Genomic DNA, 20053 nt, shown 5'->3' on the forward strand with positions numbered 1-20053 from the left:
AACTATTATTTTTTTACTTTGTATTTATTTATGTACATATTGTTTTCCCCAAGAAACTATTAATCTTTTTACTTTGTATTTATTTAAGTATCTATATATTGTTCTCCCGAAGAAACTATAAATTTTTTTTACTTTGTATTTGTTTAAGTATGTATGTATTACTTTCCCTAAGAAGCTATTTTTTTTAACTTTATATTTATTTAATTATGTATGCATTGTTTTCCCCAAGAAACTGTTAATTCCTTGAGGGGAGAAGCTATTTAGTTTTTGTTTTTGTTTGCTCAGAGTTTATCAGATTATCAGATACTGATAGGCATTTAATAAATGCATATTCAATAAATGAATTGGGCTCTGATTGGACCTCTCATTATGCTCCCTGATGCAAGGCCCATCTTTCTGACACCAATATTCTTTTGGTGATGTTGGGTGAGAGCAGACTGAAAAACAGCAAAAAGTAGTTGTGGATATATTTGTTAAAGAGCTTGTTGTACAATTGATTTCTTAAAATCACATTGTACAGTCTATTACATTTTAAAAATATAAACAACCCCCATATATTGTCTTTTTTTAACTCATTCTTATTTCGTTTAAAATTTAAAATTTACTGACCCTACTGGTACTTCACAGTCCTCCAGCAAAAAACACTTTCTTTATTCTGGTTCTTTAGATATTTTTTATTATCATTTACTTATATATATTTTTTAATTTACATTTCTCATTTATATTTTTATATTTGTTTTATTTTTATCATTTTATATTTGTAATATATTATATCATGTTATAAATATCACATTTATATTATCAAAATTTCTGTTGTAGCTTCTTGAAGGATGGACCTTCCCATCAGACTTCTTAAAAAGAAATAATTATTTCTCAAATAAGGATACTTACTCTTGAAACCACACTTGACCTTTTGTATGGGACTTGGGTTCATTTGAGGTCTGGGCACCTTTTGTATTCTCCTATTTTAACTAATATATTTGCTAACTGGGTCCAAAATTTAGTTGTTTGTACTGTTGTCGGGCTTTAAAGGCTGTCAGAATCTTAGTTTTGAAGCCCTGGGATAAAGTGCCACTGTCACAGCCTAGTTATGGCTCATATCATATCATTTTTTTTAGATTCAAGTCATTAGATATGTTTTCTTTTATGATTTCTTTGGTCACTGGTGAATAGGAATATGGCACTAGAGTCACATTAGGTCCATGAGGGACACTGCTCGAGAACAGAGCATCTTAAACTTTTTCTACTTGTGACCCCTTTTTGCCTGAGAAATTTTTATGCAACCTGGGTATATAGGTATATAAAATAGGTATACAAATCAAACATTTACTTATGATATATCAAAAAGAAATTTATTTTAAAATAATTCTTTGATTGACATATAATTTTGTTATTTATTAAAGATAAAAGCAAATTTGTATACTGATAAAATGGATGTTCTTGTTTATTTTTTTAAAAAAGGATTAAATCTTAGATACCTTTTACAGTTGCCAAAGTTTTCATGACTACCACATTCAGTTACATGACCCCATATGGGGTGGCAACCCACAGTTTAAGAAGCTTTGCTCTAGATAACACCATCTGGGTATCAAGAGGGCCAAATTTAAATCCCACTCACACATACCGACAACTCTGGTGTTGTAGTAGTCAGGAAGCATCCGTTCACACAAAGCTACCAGCAGCCAGAAGGCTTCTTCCTCTTTTGCATATAAAAGCAGCACTGAGGTTACAATGTTCATTGCCTAGAAAAATTAATTTAAAAAATTATAAGATGAAAAATGATGACTTTTTTTTTTTTTTTTTTGGTGGGAAGAGGCAGGGGTAGAACTGGCGTGGGAAGAATAAGATCAGCAAACACAGAATTGGTATTTCATTGGTTCAAAAGTCAAGTGGGTACTTTCCAGGTAACTTATTTCCATCATGCTTGCTGTGACTGGATACCTGGAGAAAAGCTCTCAAAATATAATTACAATTCAAATGCTTTCTCCCCAAAATAAGCAGCCAAGGCTTCATTCTTAAATGATTGTTTAATGATGGAGTGGGTTCAGTATAACCAGGTGAGGTCAGTTTTTCCCTTTCTTCTTGCTCAGCTGTCATAATTTCCATTACCCTGGACCCAAAGGCTCTATAGAAGCTCTTATTTTGTATGAAATGTAGTAACTAAGGAAAGCAAAAGGAAAATTGAAAACAAAAGCATTCCTAAGTAACACTGCCAGCCATTGTTTCATCTGGCTGGATAAAATAAACGGTTTAAAATGTGTCCTAAGTGATTTCTCATTTACTGAAAAGAGTTCAGAGGAGCCTGCAGTGTTACAGATATATATGAGCATCAGCTGAAGGAAATGGGAATTTGGGGTGGGGGTGGGGGGGAATGTTTGGTCTGGAAAAGAAAAGATTTAGGGAAAGACATGACAGTCCTAAAATGTATTAGCTTTGTTCTGATCGGCTTCCAATAGCCAAACCAGCAGCTAAATTGAAGGGCATTTATAGTGTGGATGTCAGTAAAAACTTTCTAGTAATTACAATTGTTTCCAAATGACCAAGCTGCCCTGGGAAGTGATTGGTGGACCTCTGTCCATAAGGATCTTCAGGCCAAAGGTAGCTGATCACTTGCCCAAGGTACTATATGAGCAGAACCCTAAGTAGGGCAGGACAAGTGAGCTTTATGCAAATGTGCTAAATTTAAATTTAGAAAGTACCAATGATAGCAATTTTAGAAACAAAAATGCTTGACACCTAATTTAACAAGAGAAACTCCCCAAAATAGAAAGATACTATCTCTCTCCACAGGGTTGCTTTTATCCCAAGGTTCTAAGTCTCTCTCCAGAATTTCCATCTCAACAGAACCTCAAAACTTTGTTTTTATTTTTATTTTTTTAAGCTTTGTTTTTAAAAGTTGATTTCAGGGCTTGTCAGGTGCTTATCCTAGTCCCCAGAATATCTAGCTATGACTCTGTAGTAGAAAAGAATTTTTATAGGATTTTTAGCATTGAGTCTTTCAGTATACCAGGCTCTGTATACCTTAATTGAGTTCCATTTTTATTAGAAGCTAATTAAATTATGTTAGGATCTTCTAGAACAGGGATTTCCAACCTAAGGTCCATAAACCCCCACAAGGCCTGTGGAAAAATTTTGGAAGACCCATGAACTTCAATAGGAAATTTTTTTTTAATTACATTAAAAAATTTACATTTTTTGTTCACACTACTCTCTTAAATTTAGCATTTCTTTCATTATGAACATAGGCAAAGAATTAGTAAAAGAAGATTTCTCCTATTGCTAAAAAGAATCCGTGACATAAAATGACTAACAATCTGTTTTCTAGAAAGAATAACACAAAATTCCCCAAAAAATTAAACAGTTTTTTCCCTGTGCTATCAATCTGCTTATTCTGGTTCAGTTTTTAGAATTACTGGCTTTTAATACAGGGAGAAGTTTTAGAAAAGAATTAATCGACCAACTAATTCACTTTATGGATGATGAAACCAAGATCAAAGGATAGAATGTACCCAAGATCACAGAGCTAGTTAGAAGCAGGGATAGAACTAAGGTCTCTTGATTACCGGTTGTGAATTCTTTCCATAACACCCACTGGATCTCTTTACTTCTCTCTATTAAACCAATAAGTGACTTAAAGGGAACATCTCAAATTTACCTGGCAATATCCTATGTTGGGGTTTCTAAAGGCATAAGCCGTTAACACTCTTCTCAGAGCAGCAATGCCCATTTCATTCTGGAAAGCCGGGTGTTCCGGGAGGGACCGATGCAAGTCTCGTTCAATCTCCTCGGTGGCAAGGTTGTACTTTCCCATAGACTTTTCCACCAGATCTTCATAATAGCCAGGATGGGTGGCCATCTCATTGATGGCTCCTAGGAATAGTCCCAACATCATCAAACATGGCAGTTAAGTGGGAACAATTTCCTTTCATTCCACTAGGATTGCTTTCTTAATCTCAGGAACTCCCCACTTTGGTTTCCTAATGTTCCACATAAATTCTTTATTCTTAAGAAAAAGAATGATATCTTGTGAAGGATGCTCAGATGTTATACTTTTGACTAGAGCTGTCCATAAAGGAAGCCCACTTTCCCTTTTAGTAATCAATCAGAAACTATTAAGTGCCTGCAAGGTGCCAGGTACAATGCTAAGTGCTTTGGGGGATACAAAAAGAGGCAAAATACAGCCAGTCTCCAAGGAGTTTCCAAACTAATCTTTGTCCCCCTAGTACAGGTATCCAAAGCCTGCAGTGCTTAGGGAATGCTTTCTATCTGAGTTTGACATCATTACCCTAGTACCTTCAGTTCATGTCACATGAGATTCAGTGGAAGGAACTGGGCATCTTTAGCCTAGAAAAAGAGCTAATGGGTAGGGAAAAGAGAGAAACAGATGAGGACTTCCCTTCATGTATCTGATGTGGGATTGAGTTTTTTTGGTAAACTCTTGGTTGTAAAAGAATGATGGAAAGAGATCAATAAAGACATGCTGGCAGGAACAATTTCCCAACAACGGGAGCCTTCCAGATGTGAGATGCTGTTGGTAGGTTTCCCCCTTCTCAGAGACCTTTTAAGGCAAAATCCCAACTTGCTAGGTGTAAGATAATTGAAATTATTTTCTGGAAAAAGGAGATGGACCAAGTGGACACTGAAATCCCTTCTAAATCTCAAATTTCTGTGATGCCCATTTTTCTCAGGCAGAGTAAACTGAACTCCTGTTCTTCAGGTCTTAACCAAATGGCTAACTATCAAAAAATGGCATGTGAAATGTTAGCTGATAAGGGCTTAAGAATGGAGCTTATCCCCAACAGATTTATATACTAGCAGCAGATAGAAGGTTCTCGAGGGTAGAAACTAAATGGGTTGGGGTCTTTTTTGTCTCTTTTTTGGAGAGGGTTTTTTTTTTAACTTCGTATTTCCAATGCACATTTTTTTTTGGAGGGGAAGGGACTTTAACTTTGCAAAGGGAATTTCTCATGTGGATGATTTCATTCCATCTATTCATACTGTCACTAAATCTTACAGTGTTGATAGAGGTATTTAAAGGTTAAGAGATCTGTCTGGGGTCACATAGCTAAGATATGTCAGAGGTAAGATATGACTCTTCAGGATGCCAAATGTGACCTTCTATCTGCTATTTCAACTTTGTCTCTTATCCATGAAGTAATGTTTATTAAAAAGTATGTTTATTAATTTATTTATATACTGCATATATGTGTTATTTGTTAAGTTTATATTACATTTTATATTTATTTATTTTATATATATTATATAAATTTATATTAAAGTGCTCTGTAAATGCTATTATGATAATAGAAAAAATTGAATTGTGAGGAAATCAAAGCAGCAAGCTCTTGAAGACAGAAACAAGCCAGCTCTGCCTCGGATGAATAGAATTGAAAGTGGAGAACGTTAGTTATAACTGAAGAAAACCTCAGAGGTCACCAAATCAAATCCCTTCATTTGACAGATGTGACTCTAGCTCAGGGACATGAGGTGAATTGCACAAACTTAGTGAATGGATCAGTGGGAGAGCTGGCTTTCAGATCCTAGGTCTTCTCATTTTCGGAGTGATGAGAGATTTTCCTACTTTTTGACATCCTTGACCTTTCTTCTCTGGTAACTTTATCTTGATAGCCAATTACTCTACCTACTCCTTACACTGGTCCTGTGCATGTGAATCTCCATATGGTCAATGAAAGCAGTAGTGATCTATCATTGCCTTCTATTGGGAAAAGCCAACTGGACAATGGTAACTTGATACTGAAGGGCCGCTAGGTGGGACAGTGAGTAGAATATCAATCTTAGAGTCAAGAAGACTCATCTTCCTGAGTTCAAACGTGGCCTCAGATACTTACTAGTTGGATGACTTTGGGGAAATCACTTAATCCTATTTCCCTCAGTTTCCTCATCTGTAAAATGAGCCAGAGAAGAAAATGGCAAATCACTCTAGCATCTTTGCCAAGAAAATCCCAAATGGGTCATGACTGAAAATGGCTCAACTTCAAACCTGATACTGGTCTAAGAGCTATTAATTACTTATAGGAGAATTTTTAATTCTTGTAGCGTGTCCAGAAAACCTAGCAACAAAGAACTTTAGTAAAATGATTAAAGAAATGAAGTTTGTCTTAAGGATACTAGCTAATTAAATTTGAAGGAAAGGATAGATGTAAAAACTAGGCTTCTTTTAAGCACCAGAAGAGTGTTCTTTTCACAAGCTATACCCACTTTTATTGGAAGTGAAGGACTGGACCTCTGGACTCCCAATGTGGAAACTCCCTCGACCAAGTATTATTGTTCAGTCTTTTTAGTCATCTCCAACTTTTCATGACCCTATTTAAGGATTTCTTGGCTAAAATTCTGGAGTGGTTTGCCATTTCCTTCTCCAGCTCATTTGATAGATGGGGAAACTGAGACAAAAAGGTTTAAGTGACTTGTGCAGGGTGACACATCTAACATATAGCTGAGGCCAGATTTGAATTCAGATTTTCCTGACTCCAGGACTATCACTTTATCCCCTGTGACACCTAACTACCCTATCCCTCCACCAATGCAAATAAGAAACTCCTTATAGTTTTAAAGTTTTAAGAGTTGTCCGAGGTCATTGAGAAATTAAATGGCTCTTTTTGGCTCACAAAGTCAGTAGGTATCAGAGGCAGGTATTGAAACCATGTCTTCTATACCATATCACCCCACTGCATTACTTTCCCTAGCAGGGAGACATATTTGCTCTTTACCCAAGTCGTTTCCTCCAAACTGAGAAACAGAGAGAAAAATGGATTATCACGTATCTCCTCTAGGTCCTTGCTTACTAATTAGAGCACCAAATTTACTTTCCCAAAACTGTTTTTGAATGAGAACCTATGCCCATCTCATTCTTACATAATGAAAACCAAAGGCATATAAATGGGGTGGTGTGGAATGAAGTGGTATAAAGCAGATCAAAACCAAATAAATCTTTTCAAAGTAATTGTCTCATTTTAAACAAGTCAAAACTTTCTGCTTCTGAAAAATGCTTCAAATACTTTACATTTTATCAACACTCTACTTCCTGAATTTATTTAGTTCCTAATTCTAGGCAAATTGTGGGTTCTGTTGTATTCTCTGGTATACCCTGGAGTACCCTTTGATTTTCCATATCATTTGACAAGTTATTAGCTTTGGCACTTGTGATCACTTTTAGATCCAAATTTAAAAAGAAATCTACTTGGGACTTGTTGGAGTTGATAAATTTCATTCTTCTAAACAAATTCAGCAATTTGGATTATTATTACTCTGATGAATGGCCAGCAAGCATCTTCAGTTTTATGGACATTAGTAACCAGTGTATGATAAGGAGAAAGAGAAAGCTTTATCTCATGGAGAATAGATTCAATAATTATAATAATATTTTTTCTGATTATTGTTATAAAAGTCTATTTTCTTCTGCATTTATGTCAAAAAAGAAATAGGAAGAATAAGGAAGTATTTTGTCCAGGTATCTGAGTCTAAACTGTGGACCAGTAATGCCAAAGTCTTCATTTTTAATAGTTTATGACTTTGTCCTAAGTGATCATGGATGTCTTTGGAATGGGGTTTGATGGTGTAAATATGGATTTGGACTTTTTCTACCTCCATACTAGATAGTCTTTCTAAAGAAAATATAAGAATCCAGGAAGTGAGGAGAAGATTAGAACTCTTAATTCTCATCTTTCTTTCTCCCCTAATCTCTTCACTCTCTAAATGGACATTATCTAAATGGATTATGTTTTTTCAATCCTGTCCAATTCTTCATGACAGCACTTTAGACTTTTCTTGGCAAAGACAGTGGAGTGGAGTGGTTTGTCATTTCCTTCTCCAGCTCATTTTTCAGATAAGAAAATTGAGGCAAATAGGATTAAGTGACTTGCCAGGGCATACATTCTATAAGTGTCGGAAGCCAGATTTGAACTTGGGGATAGGAGTCTTTCTGACTCCTTTTTCTTGACTTGAATGATCTTTTTCTTGACTTCAAGACTGGCACTCCTTGACACCTTGCTGCTCAATACTGACCTATGTACTGAACTTTAACAAAAAAACTAACAGTTTCTCAGTCAAGGGAAAGTTATTCTATAGCCTAGGAAAGGAAAAGAATGGAGCCAGAGCCTATCCTGTCTCACCTTAATCCATTCAAATAGATTTATTGCTTTGTTCTATATATGGAGAACCTTTAGGAAGAACCTTTATTTCAGCCTCTCAAGTTGTTAACTTGCTACAAGTCAACCAGAAATACATTTTTTTTTTATTTTGACATCCAATTCATCTTTTAATATACTCATGAGAACAGAATCAGACCACCTGGCAGACAATTGGGCATTTACCCTGTGATTTGTAAGTGGAAACCAAATCTGGAATGCTAGGATTATCAAGAGATCTTGAGTTGTGTTAGAAACTGATGTGGTGGGGGACTCAATGGTTGTCTCCATCCTTGCAAAAAATGGGAAATGGAAAGAACATGGAGCATGATAGAAAACAAATGAGAGAGCATATCATACCTCAGATATCATCTAGCTTAAAGCCCTATATTTACAGAGAAGGAAAATGAGATCCCAAAATAGTTAAATAGTCTGTTCAAGGTCATAGAGGAAGTAAGTGACAGAGCAGGATTCAAACCTCACTTCAAGAAAATTTCATTTCAATAGAGCCTGGATGGAAAGTCGATAATAAAAGATATTTTGGGTTTGTAGAATCTCATAATGAACCTCAAGAGCTACCTTGAGGGTCTTCTAGTTTCATAGACAAGAAAGGTAAGTTCCATAGATTCATGCAGAAGAATAGCATGTCTAAGTATCAACAACCAGAGTATTCCAAGGGGAAAAGTGAGGATTCCCCTGAGTGAAGAGCTAAGAAATAAAGTCTTAATAAATTCTTGCTTCAAGAACATCTAAGTCAGAGTGGAAGAATAAGAAGAGAGAAGGTATTGCTTGGGGCATTGGAAAATGACAGAAATCAAGTCCCCCTGAAAATATAAAATAGGTTACTCCCTGATCTACATTAGTCAAAGTAAGAGAATGAGCTAAGGACTGAAAAGGACAATATTAATAAAGTAAATACTCACTTTTAAAACCCAAGACTTGAACTTCTGGTAAAATATTCTCAATTTCCCAAATCAGAAAGAATTGTTTCTTACTATTTCTTCGTCCAGCCAAACTAGGCTAATTTGTTGCTCCCTGCACATGACATTCAATGGCCTATCTCTGTGCCTTTGTAGAGAAGACATGTATGTGTAGGCTTGGAATATTCTCTCTCATAACTTCAGCATCCTAAAATCCCTAATTTTCTTTATAGGAACCATCTCTTCCACGAGGTCATTCCTAAATCTTCCAAATTGTTGATGCTCCCCAAAGAAAATACTTTGTCTCTACTCATTTTGGACATACTTTTTCTATGTATACTTTATTTCCTCCCAGGAGGATATAAACTCCTAGAGGGGAATGGCTGTTAATTTTTGCTCTGGTATTTCCTGACCCCTAGCAAAGTGCTTGGCAAAAAAGCAGTACTCAATAAGTGCGTGTTGAACTGAACTGAATTAAATATTTTAAATCTGTTGAGGGGAATATCATGGGAAGGTTAGAAAAGGTTCTCTGAACTTTCAAATCCCAGTGCTCTTTCTATAAAAAGAAGGCAAGGGGGTAAATATTGCAGAGACTCTCAAATCAGACTCTGACTGAAACAAAAGGGTAGATTTGAGTCAGGTCCTTGGCTATTTTAAGTAATAGTTTTGCTTTGTTACTTTTAAGAATTGGAGGAAGTCTGAGCATTGGGTTCCCATCTAGACATCAGGTTGGGCTGAGGTACTTCTAAGAAAAACCCTGTTTGGGAATCAAGACAAGCCAAGATGCTCACCTGAAAGCAGCATCCAGAGTTCCCCTCTCATGCCCTCTGGGATGCCTTTTAGCACCAGGTCTCGGGTTTTCTCAGTGCGGTACATGCAGATCCCCTGCCCATATTCGGCAAAATGGATCTTCCAAGCTTGTTCTTTCAAAAATTCTTTGGCCTAAAAGCAATTGGGAAAATATTACTACATTACAGATGGAAAACTAGATGCCATGTGGATATCTAAAGGGATCTCCAGAATCCTCCCTTTTGGATAGAGTGGGAGATGGGGGGAGGGAAATCGTTGGTGGCTGAGTCAGATCAGCTGTCTAGGTAAGTGATTCTTGCAGGAAAGGAGCTAAAATTAAAATCAAGAGGAATCATTCGTGGTGAAAAGAAAGGAACACGCTAAAAATGCTAAGTCACAGGGACAGTAAGATATAAGAAGTAAAAAACTAGCCAGGGATTTCTTAGGATTAAATTTCCTAATGAATTAATATGTCAGTGGGTACCTGTATTTATGTTTTTCCCTGTCCCTACTCTTCTGCTCCATGTAGGATGAGTAATAATGCTGATTCCATTCATTTATTTGGCCTTACCAGTAGCTCCCCAAGGTCTTTGCAGATTAATTTAAGAAAATACATCACAATAACAATAGACATTTATATCCTACTTGGAGTTTTATAAAATGTTGTTTTATAGACATTAATCTCCTTTGAGCATCAAGAAACAACTTTTGGGAGATAAATGCTATAGATGGTGATATATCTGTTGGTTCAGAGATCTAAAGAATTTAATCATGGTCCACATAATTCCATGAAAGAACCAGGATTGGAACTCTGGTATTTAAATCTTTTTTTCCCCTTCTCTTTCTCCTCATCTCTGTCTTTCCATCTCTCCATCTCTGACTCTTCTGTTTCTCCATCTCTCTTTTATCTCTCCATCTCTCCATCTGTTTCTCCATCTATGCCTCTTCTGTCTCTCCATCATTGTCTCTTCTGTTTCTCCATCTCTGTCTCTGTTTCTCTCCTCCAAATCATTATCCGAATATATTAAGACATCTGTGGTTTCAGGGATAGTGGTATCTACACTCACCCTACACTCACACCGATGGTTCACCAAGGAATCTTCATAAATTGCTATGGTCACCCCCCCAAAAAAAAAATTCTATGGAAATCAACCTTCTGGGGGTGAGCCAACCTGATTTAGCTGTCCCTGTTCTCAGGTGACAGAGATCAAGAGCCTATTCCTGAACTGGCCTGACTTTGTGCTGGTATTCTGCTAACCTAACCCTGGAGAATCCAATGTCACTAAGACACTGAAATGAACTGATATGAATATACTGTTGGGGATAGAGGTAAATTCTGGCTTTCATTGGTTTTGGGAATTCCCCTGATCATATAGAACAACATTTATTTCACAACTTATAGTCTTAGAGAGCTGCCCAGGACACAGAAGGGGGTTAGCCCGGGGTTACACGGCCAGTATATTCCTTGAATTCAAATCATACTGACTCCAAGGCCAGCTTTTTTATCCACTCATGGTGACTACTGACATTTGTACATATATAGGTGTGAACATGGCAGGAAGGTAATACAGAGGATAGAGCGCTAATAAGGAAGAACTGAATTCAAAGCCTGCCTCCAGAGCTAATTGCACAGCAACAAACAAGTTGCTTAGCCTGTGTCAGCTCCAGGTTATAACCTATAAAATAAGGACAATAATATTATTTACCTCATGAGATTCTTTATAAGGACTAAAAGAATTATGTATGAAGCATTTTATAAAGCTTAAAATGTTACATAAAAGAGCTATTATGCACACACATAAATAAAATTATTAAATATTCATGTGTGTTTAATATTTATACAATATTTTATTTAACATTAGTTACTGATGTTTATTTATGTAATATATATGTACATAATAAAATATAAAAATAAAAGTACATAAAATACAAAAAATTAAAAATATAATCTTAAATGTATAGTTATATGTGTTTTACATATGTATTGTGTAGTTTTTGCTTATATAGTAAATGTGTTTTTATGTAAATTCTATGCACACATAGACATATAAATATGTATATATACATAAAAACACAGACCAATAAAATTCTTGTACTCAGATGCAAAACTGAAATAAAGGATAAAAAAATAACCCCCATTTTTTCTTCACCATCTCAAGAAACCCACTGTGAAGCCAATGTTCACAATTAGAAATTAACATGTTTTTCTTTACAGGAAAATTGATATCTAAATAAGAAGCTCACATCAACGTATAACTTTTAAGACAATCAGGTTTTCAAAAGCCATATTACAGAAAGCCAACCAGGGACCTACTAATTTGGGATTGAACTCTTCGGGAGAGCGCCGCCGGTACATGGTCATCAGGGGCTGTGTGGCTGTTGGGACATTGTTCCCGTTCAGGTTGAATTGGCGCTCACCACCATCGGTCTCAGAGCTCACGCTGGGTTGAGGGCTAGAGGAAACAAGACTGCTTGGTCTTGAGTACACCTGTCAATACAGAAACACACGTGTGCTAAAGCTTCTCATAAGCACATATCCACATGGAGACATCCCACTGTAGTACATCAAGGATGCTTTATCAGCATCTTCCCCTCCATTGATACAGAATGCAATTCCTCAAGGCCTGTAAATGGTCTTCTTGAGTTGCTATAGCTGAAAATATTCTTCTCTTGTAGCTAATTTTCTAATTAGGTTCCTTAATGATAATATTTATTTATATATTTTAATTTAATTATAAATCTATTTATTATTTAGTATATTTGTAATATATTCCATATTATATTATTTATTATATATTATATAAATAAATTATATTCATTATTTAAATTTAAATTATATATGATAAACAAATAAATAAAAATATATATTTATAATAATAATAATAATGATTCCTTGAATTCAGCCAAAATGGCTTACACCTAACACAGTGAAGTCTTCAGTTGGGTCTGAAGTCAGAGCCTTTCTAATTTGGTGGGATTCATTACTTCACTAAGCATAGCCTTCAAAAACGCCAGGTCGCCTGCTCAACAGGATGAGACACCAGAGCAGGACATCAAATGAGCACAGGCTGCTTTCCTAAAAGCCATCTTTGGGGGTCCTTGCTGGGCCGCATTTGATATGTGAGACCATGAAATAATTACATCCTTTCTGAACTTCTTGTTACTAAGTCCCACTGAGTACAAAGAAATAGTCAAGAAATATGTTCCGGACTGAATTGACTCAACAAGGTGCAAGGAGACCTGAAATTCTGTATGCTGGCAGATGTAATGGAGAGGATGCAGGGAGGGGAGACTAATAATACACAGTGATAAAAGGGAAATGTAGGCAGGAAGATAAACAGGTTTGTGGCGCTAAAGCCCACCTGGAATCCAGGTGACATCAAATGAAGGTGGTCATCCCTTCAGGACCTGTCAAACTCACAAGTTGGGTGTATTTCTGAACTGTCATGGTTTCACAAAGTTTGGAAAATGCCCAATCACTAGGCAATATCTCTCCCAAGCATGAAAGTGTGTACATCATGGGGGGGATGTATCTGGATTTTAGCCTCAATTGGGAGCCATCATTATTACACTAGTTTTTCCCTGAAACGGGAGGGGAAGGACCAATGAGAATTCTTTCTGCAAGGAATATAGGCACACCAGGATTCCTTGGCAAAAAGTTATCTTCAGGTTCATGGTAATTATAACCATATGATCATTAGTCTATGTTAATTTAACCTACTTATTTAAAATAATGTAGCTTATATTTCTACCATGTTTAACCTATATTGGATTACTTGCCATCTAGGGGAAGGCATGGGGAAAGGAGGGAAAAATTGGAACACAAGGTTTTGTGAGGGCTAATGTTGAATAATTGTCCATTTTATGCTTTGAAAAAATAAAAAGCTTTAATAAAGGAAAAATATATATAATGTAGTTTCCTAAGTCTTGAGAGGGATAACTTTGGGATGAATGTTAGTTAGTTCCTCTGTAAATTTTTTTGCAGAACTGGAAAAACTAGAGGGAAGAAATGGTTACAAATGATCAAGGACCACTGCTTTACATGGGAGAGAGGCACTCAGCTTGAGCAATCTGTCTCCCCAAGTTAAGTGATGGCATAATGGGATGCTGTGTGTGACTCCTATGGATCAGGCGATGTGGTTATTTTAGCTCAGCTTAAAGTCATACCCACTAACCACAATGCACAAGAACATGACACACGAGATAAATCAGAAGTTAGTGACTGGAAGAAATGCTGGACCTTAGTGCACTCAACTGCAAAGTGAGGGAGAATAGAAGCAATGGTCTTGAAAATCCCACCCAGCTCTGAATCTGTTCTTCTGGGCTTTTGCCCATGGCTGCTCCCCACGTACCTCATCATCTGAACTGTTGCAGCTTCCTGAAATCTCTTTGTCCAAGTATATTTTGGAAGTCGTTTGTTGCAGGAAATCTGAGATCCTCTGCACCAAAAAGTCTCTGTCTTTCAAGTTAGCAAAGAGAAAGGTCATTCGGTTTTTTGTGCTGATGGAGAGGGGGCTGGGTAAGACGCTGGAGCTGTCGGCCTTTTCCACAATTGTCACCTGAGAAGAAACAGGTTATTGCTAAGTAATTTAGGACCCGGACAGCATCGTGCTGGGGGAGGACAGAATGAGAAACACCCAGGATGGTCCAATTCTGTGGAATGTGTGCATTTTATTAAGGCGGACTGGACAGTGACCTCGATTGCAGAAAAAGCAATCTTAACGTGGAATTGAAAGTGGGATAGATTTTTCACTCTTTCCAACTGAAACCTGAGTTTCCATTAAATGATTTTATGCACAGAGGAACTGAGGTTTCTTCTATGACAATAAGATCTTCACAAACTGCTTGGTTTCCTACACCATAGTTTAGCTAAAAGAGTTTTCAGGACATCAATAATCCCTCAATTTCTCCTACAGAGCCTCCCCACCCTCATCCCATCTCAAAAAACCTCGATTCGCAAGCAGCCACAGTGTAATTTAAGTGCTCATTTGTCTGCACAACCAGGCTGTTTTTTTTTATTTTTTTGAACAAGACTAGCATAGGGAAGAGGGAAGTCAGCTTCAGATCTGAGATAAAGGATTGTGTTTGGTGGTTTATAATGGGGGCTTTTGTCAGCTGGGGACCAGGCTAAATAGCAAAGCCCTTTTACTTAGAGCATTAAAATAAATCCTAAAGCAAGTCATGGGGGCAAAAGCCAACTTGTTTACTGGAAGAGCTTCTGAAGATGCACACGTATAAAATAAATAATAATGATGTTGATAATGACAACAAAAATATTTCTTGAAAAAGCATTTAGCACAGTATCTGGCATATAGCAGATACTATAGAAATGCTCATTTCCTTTTCTCTTTTATTTGTATCTGCATATGGATGGATGGATGGATGGATGTGTGGATGGAAGCATGCATGTTTTGCTCAGTTAAACTATAAGAATTTTTGATGGGGTTTTCTGAAGAAATAATCTCTGTACTTTCATTTCAGCAAGAAAGGAAGTTTGAAAGGTTGAGCCTGAATCCTTAGTATTATCCATTTTGTTCTAATCTTTTTTTCAACAGAATTCAGAAAAGCGTCTTGGACCAAGTCGCTATTCTGCCATTCCTGGGTGATCTTGAATGATTCTGTAGACTTCCATGTGAAAGGCAGCATGGTTCATGAGTCTGCCTTGACTCCTGTGTTATCCTACTGTGTTATCCCTGAGTGGGAAATGTCAGGACCCACAGCAGGGTCTACCTGCATATTTATCAATCGCCCACAAAACCCAGAGGTCACAGTTCTACATAAAGTCAACATAAAAAGTCAGCATGATGTCATGGAGTGAATGTCAGCCTTGGAGCCAGGAAGACCTGGTGCTGAATTCCCCCACAGTCACCTATTGTGACTGATCTCAATGAGTAAAGTCACTTAACTTCTCTGCCCTTTAATTTCCTCTTCTGTAAAGGGGGACTGTGAGATTATATCTTAAAACCTTAAAAGTGCTACATGAAGTTAGACAATCAACAATTTTCATCACCACCCCATTTATCTGAATACAAATTTGATAAAAAGGCCAGAAAGAATCTGCCCCTTGGTGAATTATCCTGTGGGTAACAGATTACAGTGTCTAGGTTTGCTTTTGACAGATAAGTTAAATATAGTAGAAATTTAAGATAAACTGTGTTAATAATAAACACAGATGAAAAACAATGGTCACATCCCAAGAACTAACTTGTTATTTTATAATGATGAATCAGTCCTAGCCTGGGGGTAGGGAGAAAGAAGATAGGACACAATTTAACTAACAGCATAAATACTCCTTCATGGCACCCTAATGAGCAATACAAGGGGGATTTGGATAAAAGCAATTTCTAGACCCCTAATATTCCAATTTTAATAGTCATAAAATCCATTTAAAGTAGGGTATTAATAACAGGTGTATCTCCCACAAAGGCTTCTGAGCAGCGATTAATATGTGGCTATTGTTTTAGCCCATTATATATAGTCATGGAGTTCATAGGATTACTGATTTAGAGCTGAAAAGGATCTTAAGGGTTACTATAATGCTTTCCCTCCTTTTATAGATGAGACTGATGGGTCAAGGAAGGTTAAGTGATTTGCCCACAAATACAGAAGCTGGTTAAGTGGCCGACTCAGGATTCAATCCCAGTTTCACTGACTCCAAAACCAAAATTCTTTCCGATGTACCACTAAAAACTATAGAATCCCCAGGTCAACATTTTGTCTCAGTTTCCAAAAGGGAAGCCACCATGGCAACTTCTCATTTAGTCTTTGGAAGTCTAAAGCTGGCAGTTAGTTATTTGATACACATTTCATCTTACACAGTGACCTATCACTCACATCCAGCTTAGCAATATCCTAGTGTGACCACTGCTTACTCAAGTGGATTCAGAATGGACGCTAAGTGCTTTTCACTACTGTTTTTAGTATGTTCATCACAATCCATAGGCAATGAAAATTGCATTAAGCCCTTTAGAAACAGAGTACTTTGTAATTCACATCTCTGATTATCATCAAGACCAGTGATATGATATTAATATATTAGCCAGATGATTTACTGGTTAAATGGCCTTGGAGAAGAATGGAGAAAATCACTTTTCTCCATTCCATGCAGAGGTAGGGTCTGTGGATACAGAATACTGTATTTATACTGTCAGGCCCAATAACTATATAACTTAAGTTTGTTGAGCTACTTTTTCCTATTTGGTTAACAAAAGATGTCTCACTAGGTCTTATTCAGAAATGAATTTTGCCATTTAAAGTTACATTCAAAATATAGTTTCATTTCTCAGGGTCGTCCCATAGATCTCTTGGTTAGTTATTGTGAAATACACTAAATCGGTTTTATTTTCTCTTTTGTTATATTGTAGTCCTAACTCTAGTATTCTTAAAAAGGTTTAATGGAACCCACTTGTAGCAGCTTAACTTAGACAATCAATTTCACCCTAAAAAAAACAAAACAAAGAAGACTCTAAATGTAGGGTATGTTTTGGTCTAGACCAGTGGTTCTCAAACTTTTGTTTTCAGTATCTTTATCCTATTAAAAATTATTGAGGATCTCTCTAAAGCGTTTTTGTTTATCTGGGTTATATTTATAGATATTTACCATATTGGAAATAAAAACTATTTTTGAATTTGTAGACCCTCTAAAAAGGTTTCAAAGATCCCCAGGATTCTCTAGACCATACTTTGAGAATCACTGATCTAGACCAACTCTTATTCAAAATATGAACCTACTCTAAAATATCCCAGTAAGTGACCATCCAACACCTGTTGATTATTTCCAGTGATGAGGAACTCATTGTGCCTGAGGCAGCTGAATCCATTTTGGGACAGAACAAAATATCAATTCCTTTCAAATGCACAGATACGTATTACTTTGTGCAAGGAAATTCTTTCCAACATTTGCAGACCACATGATAAACAGCCAGGTCTTGATTAGTATCAGGTAATGGAAACTGTATTGAACTTGGGAAATGGAAAACTTCAATATGAATCCTGACTTTGATACCAGCTATTCTTAGAACAAGCACAATCATGTCTCAGCCTCAGTTTCCTAAACTATATAATGGGGATAAATATCCTATCTTTTACTAGGTGATTATGAAATAAGTGCTTTGTAAACTTCTAAAGCTCTAAGTAAAAAAGATGCTATTTTAGGTAGTGAGTTCATAAAATAAGCATGATGTGCTTTCCCTTGACTCAAAGACTACTGTGACCCAACATTCAAAGGGAATGGATTTCTACTAAATAGTACTAGGAGGTGAGAAATGTGATATCCCACATTCTGAACTTGGAACCATGGTCTGCACACAGTTGAGTGGACTGGGCATTTTATTTTATTTTATTTATTTTAGGTGCCTGATGAAAAGACCAGTAACATGGGAATCATGCAGGGTCCAGAGAAACAGTTTTAAGAAATCTGTCCCATGATGTGATGAACAGGAGATGGGAAATCTGAGGGCACCTACCTGGAGGGCAACTCAAACTAATGTCACTTTGTTTCCTCACTATCTTACAGAGGAATGATTTTAATCATTTATTAATTAGCCCATGACACATAGACCTATTTCCACAGTGGCTTTCTCTTTTCCCCTCAGGACATTCCTACTTAATTTACAATATTAGGAAAACATTCAATAAATATTTTTCATTAAATATTGACTCAGTGTCAGTGTGTAATTACAGGGTACATGTTGGCAACACAGTGAATGCCCTGGGACTTTATTTTTCTCTTTGAAGGCAACAGTGATGTCTTGTTGGAACTCTCCTTGATCCAAAGATCCAAAGATCTACTGTTGGCAACACAGTGAATGCCCTGGGACTTTATTTTTCTCTTTGAAGGCAACAGTGATGTCTTGTTGGAACTCTCCTTGATCCAAAGATCTACTATATAGTCCTAGGAAGTAAGATATTTTGTATCCCACATTCTGAACTTGGTATCCTGGTCTGCATAGAGTGAGTATTTAATGGGGATTCTAGGTGCCTGATGAAAAGACCAGTAGCCTGGGAATCATGCAGGTTCTAGAGAAGCAGTTTTAAGATGTGTACCATTAAAAAAAAAAATAAGAAAAACAGTCATCTTGGATCCCTTACTGTAACTCCTAATATTCAAGATCTTGCCACTGCCTGTCGATCTCACCTTTGCAGCATTTCCTGAAGATGCCCTCTTCTTGCTTCCAACACTGCCTCTACTCTTGTATCAGCCCTCATCATCACACTGGTGGACTACTGAAATAGCTGCTTCGATTATCTCCCTACTACAATCCACTCAGCCACTACAATTCCATTCAGCCACTAAATGTAGGTCTGACCATGTCACACAAACTCCTCAAAAAACCCCAGGGCTTCTTAAAATGCTTCCTGGACCAAATACAAAATGCTCTGTTTTGCATTCAAATTCCTAGCCCCCTCCTTTCTTTCTATTTACTCCCTAACATATACTTTTTAATACGATGACACTGATCTCTTGACTGTTCCACAAATACTGCATCCCTCAGCTCAGGGCACTCTCTTTGGCTGTCCCCATGCCCAATCCACTCCCTTTCCATTCCAATTGTGGATCTCCTTGGCTTTCTTCAAATCTCAAACTATAATAAAGCTGCTTAAATTATGGATCACAACTCCCTGTGGGGGTCATGTAACTGAATATGAGGATCACAAAATTATAATTTATTATCAGTAAATGTTTGATTTGTATATTTATTTTATACAACTACATCTCTGGAATCACTTAAAAATTTCTCTAATGAAAAGGAGTGCAAAAAAATTTAAAGAAGCTCTATTCTAAGGAAGCCTTTTCCCATCTTTCCCAATTCCAATGTCTTCTGCTGTTAATTTTTTCCTATTTATTTATCCTATTTATCATTTAATACTTTGTATATATTTGTTCATATTGTCTCTTCCGGTACACTGTAAGCTCCTTGAGGGCAGGACTCTGTATCTCTAGTGCTTAATAAATATTTATTGAATGAATGAAGATGTTAACTGGAAGTCTTTGGTGAAGTGGAGTATTTTCATTTACCTTTTTCTAACTGAAATTACCTCATCTCGTTGTTGTGATGTGTGAATGACAAGGCATACAATGTGCTTTGAAAAATGATACCATTTAGCATCTCTAAAACTTTTCAAATCACTTTCAAGTATACTGCCTCATTTATATTTCAACGTAACAACTTTGTTCGTGTAGACCTTTGCCACTGACCA

The 20053-nt window shown here is 36.6% G+C and overlaps 1 protein-coding gene across 1 annotated transcript in view; it reads right to left on the reverse strand.

Moving 5' to 3' along the window:
- The window catches only part of TBC1D9 (TBC1 domain family member 9), a 116101-nt gene that overhangs the window by 25141 nt on the left and 70907 nt on the right, over positions 1-20053 (reverse strand). The window contains exons 7-11 of the mRNA XM_031943129.1: positions 14206-14412; positions 12168-12341; positions 9856-10006; positions 3656-3870; positions 1625-1742 (exon numbers count right to left, since the gene is read on the reverse strand). Of these exons, the coding sequence (XP_031798989.1) occupies positions 1625-1742; positions 3656-3870; positions 9856-10006; positions 12168-12341; positions 14206-14412 (865 nt within the window). The remainder of the gene's footprint in view (positions 1-1624; positions 1743-3655; positions 3871-9855; positions 10007-12167; positions 12342-14205; positions 14413-20053) is intronic.

The sequence above is a fragment of the Sarcophilus harrisii genome, chromosome 6 (genome assembly GCF_902635505.1).
Source record: "Sarcophilus harrisii chromosome 6, mSarHar1.11, whole genome shotgun sequence".
In the NCBI taxonomy this organism is placed as follows: domain Eukaryota; kingdom Metazoa; phylum Chordata; class Mammalia; order Dasyuromorphia; family Dasyuridae; genus Sarcophilus; species Sarcophilus harrisii.